The sequence below is a fragment of the Branchiostoma floridae genome, unplaced genomic scaffold, assembly GCF_000003815.2.
Source record: "Branchiostoma floridae strain S238N-H82 unplaced genomic scaffold, Bfl_VNyyK Sc7u5tJ_1305, whole genome shotgun sequence".
Taxonomy (NCBI): domain Eukaryota; kingdom Metazoa; phylum Chordata; class Leptocardii; order Amphioxiformes; family Branchiostomatidae; genus Branchiostoma; species Branchiostoma floridae.
Window position 1 is genome coordinate 9917 of NW_023365695.1, and position 8120 is coordinate 18036.

General features: G+C 46.3%; 1 protein-coding gene across 1 annotated transcript; it reads right to left on the minus strand.

Moving 5' to 3' along the window:
- Positions 1–395: 395 nt before the first annotated feature.
- LOC118407339 (leucine-rich repeat flightless-interacting protein 2-like) lies at positions 396–7863 on the minus strand. The gene is made up of 4 exons (XM_035807805.1): positions 7584–7863; positions 3696–3826; positions 2012–2116; positions 396–526 (listed from the first exon to the last, which is right to left on the minus strand). Exons 1-4 carry the CDS (start codon positions 7636–7638, stop codon positions 410–412), a joined length of 408 nt encoding a protein of 135 aa, XP_035663698.1. The 5' UTR covers positions 7639–7863; the 3' UTR covers positions 396–409.
- Between the last annotated feature and the right edge of the window lie 257 nt (positions 7864–8120).

Sequence of the window (8120 nt, forward strand, 5' to 3'; positions counted from 1 at the left end):
TCGTGTTAGCATAGTCAGTCTCAGCTGTACAAAAAAGCAATTGCGCCATGCGCAGACTATCGGAATGCATTGGGCACTTTGGTTCTAAAGCTGTAAAGAAAATCCACATAAAACAATAGTCAAAGGTGCATATTCTTTTTCTCAGTTAAGGCGATCCTAGTATTGTGGCAGCTCGATAGTTCTCAATGCTGCATCAGGCATAATTTTCTTACTGTGTACCTGCCCACAGAGTCATCATTGTGATTATCTTAACTGAATTATCACTCTGTAACATTAACAGAACAACAGACAAATACTATGGTCAGATTAAAAGCAACTGCTGGGATTGGTTAATGATTGCCCTCTGAAGCAGCTGACGATGAAAAAATACTGTTCTTCATAATCGGTGCATCTTACTTGAAGGACGTCCTTACTTCTTGGCGAGCGTCTTGAGGGTTCGGTTGGACGTCTCCAGTGACGTCACGTGAGCCTTCATCTTGTCCATCTCCATCTGAAGCTCCGACAGACGATCGTTGGCGTACCGCAGCTGGAACACAGGATACCTATTACCGTGGGGTACCTATTACCGTGGGGTACCTATTATCGTACGGTACCTATTCTAGATCAGACAGGCGATCGTTGACGTACCGCAGCTGGAACACGGGGCACCTATTACCGTGCGGTACCTTTTATCGTGGGTTACCTATTATCGGGGTTACCTATTATCGTGGGGTACCTATTGTCGGGTGGTACCTATTATCGCGGGTTACCTATTATCGGGGTTACCTATTACCGTGGGGTACGTATCATCGCGTGGTGCCTATTATAGCTCGGACAGACGATCGTTGGCGTACCGCAGCTGGAACACAGGATGTCTATTATCGTGTGGTACCTATTACCGTGGGGTACCTATTATCGTACGGTACCTATTCTAGATCAGACAGGCGATCGTTGACGTACCGCAGCTGGAACACAGGGCACCTATTACCGTGCGGTACCTATTACCGTGCGGCACCTTTTATCGTGGGTTACCTATTACCGTGCGGTACCTATTATAGCTCGGACAGGCGGTCGTTGGCGTACCGCAGCTGGAACACAGGGTACCTATTACCGTGGGGTACCTATTACCGTGCGGTACCTATTACCGTGGGGTACCTATCATAGCTCGGACAGACGATCGTTGGCGTACCGCAGCTGGAACACAGGGTACGTATTATCGTGGGGTACCTATTACCGTGCGGTACCTTTTATCGTGGGTTACCTATTACCGTGCGGTACCTATTATAGCTCGGACAGGCGGTCGTTGGCATACCGCAGCTGGAACACAGGGTACCTATTATCGTGGGGTACCTATTACCGTGCGGTACCTTTTATCGTGGGTTACCTATTACCGTGCGGTACCTATCATAGCTCGGACAGGCGGTCGTAGGCGTACCACAGCTGGAACACAGGGTACCTATTACCGTGGGGTACCTATTATCGTGGGTTACCTATTACCGTGCGGTACCTATTATAGCTCGGACAGGCGGTCGTAGGCGTACCGCAGCTGGAACACAGGGTACCTATTACCGTGGGGTTCCTTTTATCGTGGAGGTACCTATTATCGTGGGGTACCTATTATCGTGGGGTACCTATTATCGGGCGGTACCTATTATCGTGGGGTACCTATCATTGTGCGGTACCTATTACCGTGCGGTACCTATCATCGATGGTACAGTCTAGCTATAAGTAGGAAGGTCAGACAGACGATCGTTGGCGTGCCTCAGCTGGAACACAGGGTACCTATTACCGTGGGGTTCCTATTATCGTGGGGGTACCCATTATCGTGGGGTACCTATTATCGTGGGGGTACCTATTATCGTGGGGTACCTATTACCGTGCGGTACCTATTATCGGGCGATACCTATCGTCAGACAGACGATCGTTAGCGCACCGCAACTGGTGGTGAAGAACACAGGTTACATGTCACGTAGCGGCACCTATCATCGTGCGTTACCTGGGTGTCTAACCTTCGTAGGGGTCAGATTCTTACCTCTCTGTCGAGTTTTCTGTTCTCTGCTATCAAGTCGTCGTTTTTGCTCTGCACGTCGTTCATGTCCTTTTTGTACCGGTCCACCTGGCCCTCCAGACGCTTGATCTGGAAAACAAGCCAAATAAAGGGATAAAATATTCTGCATGAAAGTCAGCTGCTAACGCGGGAAATGTCCTTACAAAATAAAAAGCTCTACGGTCAGACCTTCACATTACCCTTCTAAGCCAGATTATGTACCTCTAGATTCAATGCTAAGCACTTATATTATGATAATGAAGTTGAACACAGAGTTGGAGTTGAACACACATCACTACCAGCGGATTAGTCCCCTACTGTCTGTAATAATACTGGTTTATTGCATAATACAAGTCAAGAAATGGCAGCCGCGGCTGAATTGATTCCGGACTTTACAACCATTTTAAAAGTATAACATTTCAAGGGCACTCCATCGTAATAAATTTACATAACAATTATTGCGGTTAAAGATCGTTAAAATTGACAAGGGATCTTTAGAATCTATCATAATATAATATAATATATCAACATTAAAATCAACAACAAAATATTCGTGTTTAACGGTCACAATTCCTTATTCAATACATTGGTAATGTAGGGTATCGGACTGTTACGGTAGCGCTCAGTTCGTGTGTATATAGAGTTCAGTTTGTGGCTAGTCCGCGTTAGCCGACCACTAGCTTCACCCCGGGACTGGGGAAGCCAGTCTCTTAAAGCAAGTGTAGATGGTGACTAGATCAAGTTCGGGAACTCTGAACATCTTCAACCGTCTTAGGATGAATAGACGTTTGCCGCTTTGTTTAACCATGTGGGTTACATGACTGTCCCACTTCAAGTTACTTTGCAACCACACTCCCAATAATCTTGCTACAGTTACTTCCTGGAGGGTGTGGCCGGCTAGTTGGAGAGAAGGGAGAGGGGGAGGTGTTCGTCTGAAGAAAAAATGCATCACTTTGCATTTATTTGGGTGCAATTGCATGTGACTTTTACTTGTCCATGCGTCAAGGGCATCTAGGTCTTGTTGCAGGTTTGATTGCTGTCTAATCTGTCTACTTTCCATCATATTCAAATCATCCACAAATTTCCAGTGGTCTGATCGTGCGTCGCTCGCTGCACTGTTGATGACTGCGACGAAGACTATAGGCGCGAGGACGGTGCCTTGAGGCAGGCCACATGTCAGTGTCCTCCATTCTGACAATGAACCCTTGTAGGCGGTACGTTGCTTTCTCCCAGTCAGGAAGTCACTCAGCCATGGAAGAAGAGAAGGTCGGCATCCCAGTTCTATCAGACTCAAAATCGCGGTTGTGTGATCTATGCGGTCGAATGCTTTCGCAAAATCCGTCAAGACCAGACTACTTATAGTGTCTCTTTGGTCTGAGGTTTTGGAAAGTTGATTTAAGATGTCAACAAGGCAATGAGTTGTCTGTAGTGTGTTGCAGAAGGAGTGGCTCAAGGGTAATAGAATTGGAGATGGGCACCGCCCCTATGCATTTTACCAAGACTCACAAGTGACTTTTTATCTATCTATATTTTCGTTTGGCTGGCATTACAGGCAGCCAAGGTCGACAAACTAGCCGTGGCAATCTGCTTAGCTAGTACATTTTGCGGCGTCGTAATGTAAGTAATACCTCTTTTAGTGACTTAAATGTCCCCCCATCTCTTCACTCACCTTCTTCTCCAGAATCTTCTTCTCCTCCCATTTCTCCTCCTCCAGCTCTTCCTTCTCCTTCTGGACCCGCTCCGTGAACTGCTGGTGCTGACGCCGGCCGAGCACGTAACTGGACAGGCCCAGATTCTCGTCTGTAACACAGGGGGAACCTATTACCGTGCGGTACCTATTACCGTGCGGTACCTATTACCGTGCGGTACCTATTACCGTGCGGTACCTATTACCGTGCGGTACCTATTACCGTGTGGTACCGCTCCGTGAACTGCTGGTGCTGACGCCTCCCGAGCACGTAACTGGACAGGCCCAGATTCTCGTCTGTAACACAGGGGGAACCTATTACCGTGCGGTACCTATTACCGTGCGGTACCTATTACCGTGCGGTACCTATTACCGTGCGGTACCTATTACCGTACCGTACCGCTCCGTGAACTGCTGATGCTGCCGCCTCCCGAGCACGTAACTGGACAGGCCCAGATTCTCGTCTGGAAAACAGGGGGGTTCCTATTACCGTGCGGTACCTATTATCGTGCGGTACCTATTACCGTGCGGTACCGCTCCGTGAACTGCTGATGCTGCCGCCTCCTGAGCACGTAACTGGACAGGCCTAGATTCTCGTCTGGAAAACAGGGAGTACCTATTACCGCGCGGTACCTATTACCGTGCGGTACCTATTGTCGTGCGGTATCCATTATCGTGCGGTACCTATTACCGTGCGGTACCTGTTACCGTGCGGTACCTATTACCGTGCGGTACCTATTACCGTGCGGTACCTATTACCGTGCGGTACCTATTACCGTGCGGTACCTATTACCGTGCGGTACCTATTACCGTGCGGTACCTGTTGCCGTGCGGTACCTATTGCCGTGCGGTACCTATCACCGTGCGGTACCTATCACCGTGCGGTACCTATCACCGTGCGGTACCTATCACCGTGCGGTACCTATCACCGTGCGGTACCTATTACCGTGCGGTACCTATTACCGTGCGGTACCTATTACCGTGCGGTACCTATTATCATAGAAAGATAATACTTGCAGGCAATGTTTACCTTAACATGGTCTAACCTAACAAATGACTACTAGTCTTACTTCCAGCTCTGTCCTTTTACCTACTACATGATGTAAGAGGAAGAAAAGACAGAGCAGAAACAATAATTTTTCTTCCGTGAAGGTAGACCAAAGAAAAATTCAGACGATCAAACCATATATATGGTGCTGCGTGACAATGGGGACACCTCGCGATAGCTCTTAAAAGTGTTTGCAGCATTGATGCTTTTCTCCACTACAATTATATTTTATGTCACTAGGCGGGGCTTCTGAGTCGCATTTGAGTATAGCTTTACAGTATACAAGACAACAACTGATTGAAATGAGAAAACCTCAAACCACAGAACTATTCCTTTTAACAGAAAAAGTAAGAGCATAGTATTCAAAAGAGTTTCAACACAAAATGATATCAGGACTTGTCCATTTGATCTGTAAGGATGTCTACTGTCAACGGTAACTTTCATCTCTCAAATAAATCGGATACGTAAGGTTAAGGTTAGCTACATATAGCCCGACACGATTGCCCGTGCGATAGTGTACTATTAACAGATCTAAACACAGAAGACTTGGAACGAATCATGACAGAACCCGCCAACACAATCTTTCACTTTGTCCCCCATTTTGACACCAACATTGTCATTTATATCATTGAAGCTTGTTTGCTTTGTTGTTTATTTGTTTGTTGTTTATTTGTTTGCCTTTATCTACGCAGTATCCTGGATCCGTTGCTGTATCAAACTGCAAAATTTTCAAATATTTCGGTAATCTATATCCATTTAACATCAATTTACAATATTACAGTTTGTCGAATTGACAAACGCGCGAACCATGCATTACAAAAAAACGGACATAGTTAACCCAGCGTACCACCAGAACCAGCTAAATATTATGTTATTCCGTTGGAAGAGTTTCACAAAAGAGCCCATGCAGTTCATGAGCAAGCTGCTAGGGTGCCCAAACATATCCAATTTCTTCCTTAAACCACAAGCTATCTGCCACTAAAATACAAAGGCGGCACGTCCAGGCCATAAGATACAAACACCTGAAGTTTTGCTGTAGTACCAATACCAGGGTGCCAAAATCAACATCGACCTTCGTCTTCCCAGTCCTTATCTACAAGTATCATCACAGCTGTCAATGTGCGTCCCTGCCAGACGGTTCTGACGGAGTTCGATGACATTTGACCTTTGATAACCCAAACGTCAGGAATTCCTACCCTGGTGGCCAGCCGGGATCGGGCATCTAGGACAGTTTATTCGGTGGCCCAAGACAGTCAGGCCCGCCGATCTCCTATTAGCGCCCCGGGGAGTTCAATCCCGATGAGGTCCACCTGCCCTTTTCCTTCGGGCTTAAACTCCCCGGAGCGCTAATGTTAGATCGGCGGGATGATTGCCTTGCGTCCCCGAACAAACCTCGCTAGCTACCCAATCCTGTCTGGCACTCAGGGTAGGAATTCCCGGCCAGATCAGAGGCACCGCCCGTTCCTCCCATGAGCACCCGGGGCTTAGAGTGTTATCTCGTGTAGATTTAACTAGATTACAACCGTTACTATGTCTGGGGTGTTGAAAGTCGCGCTGGAAACATTCGTGACTACCAAAACCCTCCTGTTCTCAGGGTATCGGTGTTGGGCAAGCTTGGTCTTAGTTTGTCACATCACCAGGATTCCACTAGGGCGGCGATCTCGCCGTGATCTAAGATTTTACCGCTTGCTCAACACATTTAATATATGAAAAATCATCTGACATTCTGATATCTATCAGTATGACACTTTCATATTTTGTATGATATCCAACTATGAAACAGTCTGGATCAGTCTGATGTTTGTAGCCGCATACCTTTACACAGGGTTATAGCCAGCACCTGTCCTTCAGTCCTTTGAAGGAATTTTGCAGCTGGGGACTGAAAAAAGTTTTCCCCATTCCGTCCCCAGGGACAGACAAAAATTGATATGTAAAGATATAAAAAAACTGAAACCCATGTGTTCTTCTTCACCAAAACAGATGCCATTGAACAGCTTAGTCTACAAGCAACATTTGCACCTCAAAATGCAGGAAATAGTGTATCTAGAGGGTCTTGATTTCAAAATTTTCTGGGACCCAGACCCCCTAGAAATGACGCGCAACGTCACGCCATCCCTTTAGAGCTCGATAGGATTCCCATTCAAAATCAAGGGGACTGAAAATGATTTCAGGCTGGCTACAACCCTGCCTTTACATGTGAACAATGTCGAACCGAATATCGGGATCTGAAGAAGTATACTAGTAAGTCAATATTGATCGTGAATATCGAAGAATATTGTGGCATATGGTACCAATTCAAAATAAACTTTTGTGAAATCCTGTCAAACCTGATATCAAAATTGGATCCAACTTAATTCCATATTTCTCGTTTGATGTTGCTAAACGTTGAGAATTGTTTCGTATAGCTAGGCTCGTAGTAAACGGAGTGAAATTAATGCAAAAATGAATACTTTGTACAGAATATGAGGAATATTTTAGGCGAATAAATTGGAGCATTTCATTAATAAGAGACTTCCATTGTCGGTGATATTTCAACATGTAAGTGAAGTGGTTACATGTGCACAACAGTTTGGCAATGTCATAAACGTCAAAGGACTGAAACGCACGACTGGTATTCAGATGGTCAAAGCGATGCCCCAGTAGAATATGCTTGTTTAGTACAAGGATAACACACTATAGTATAGTATACATTACATCCAGGGATAGCTCCATACCGCAAAGCATCCCAGATAAGATTGCCGTCCATGCATTCGTCTGACGCCAAATCTTTAGAAAAACAAGCACACATTCCCAAGAAACTCTTTAAGAAAACGGAATCTTACGATCTGGAAGCTCGAAACTTTTCGCCTGTCGTAAGAGCTGCGACTTGCTCGCCATCTTTGTGACTTGTTTTGATCTGCGAGGAGCTCTGAGGTTGTTCCAAGTTCGGCTGACCGACGATGGCTTCTCCGTATTAGCCTGGGTACCAGACCGCCGTGCTACAGTCGCTAATTTCTTCGGCCCGGGAAACAACTCACCTTGCCACCAAACACAGCACACGGACCGTGATAATAGATATCAGAGACCGAGTGCCAATTAACTCTGAGTGCCAATATGGATCGGCTACCAACTCTGGGCTTGTAACGTGAAAGGGCTACTGAGTTCAGCGGAAAGGCTATAGTTTAGAATGAGGGTCTGGTATCCAGGCTTTTCCGTATCGGTTTCTGCCATCTCCGATCCTGACTATGCCCGCGGGACGGTCGGGATGCCGCGCGGGTCTGACCGTATAAAGACGGGACCAGTGCTTTCTTCATCTCCAAGCAGATCCTACGGTAGCATAAGATAGTATCATAAGCTAGTAGAGAAGTGAAGCCGGCCTA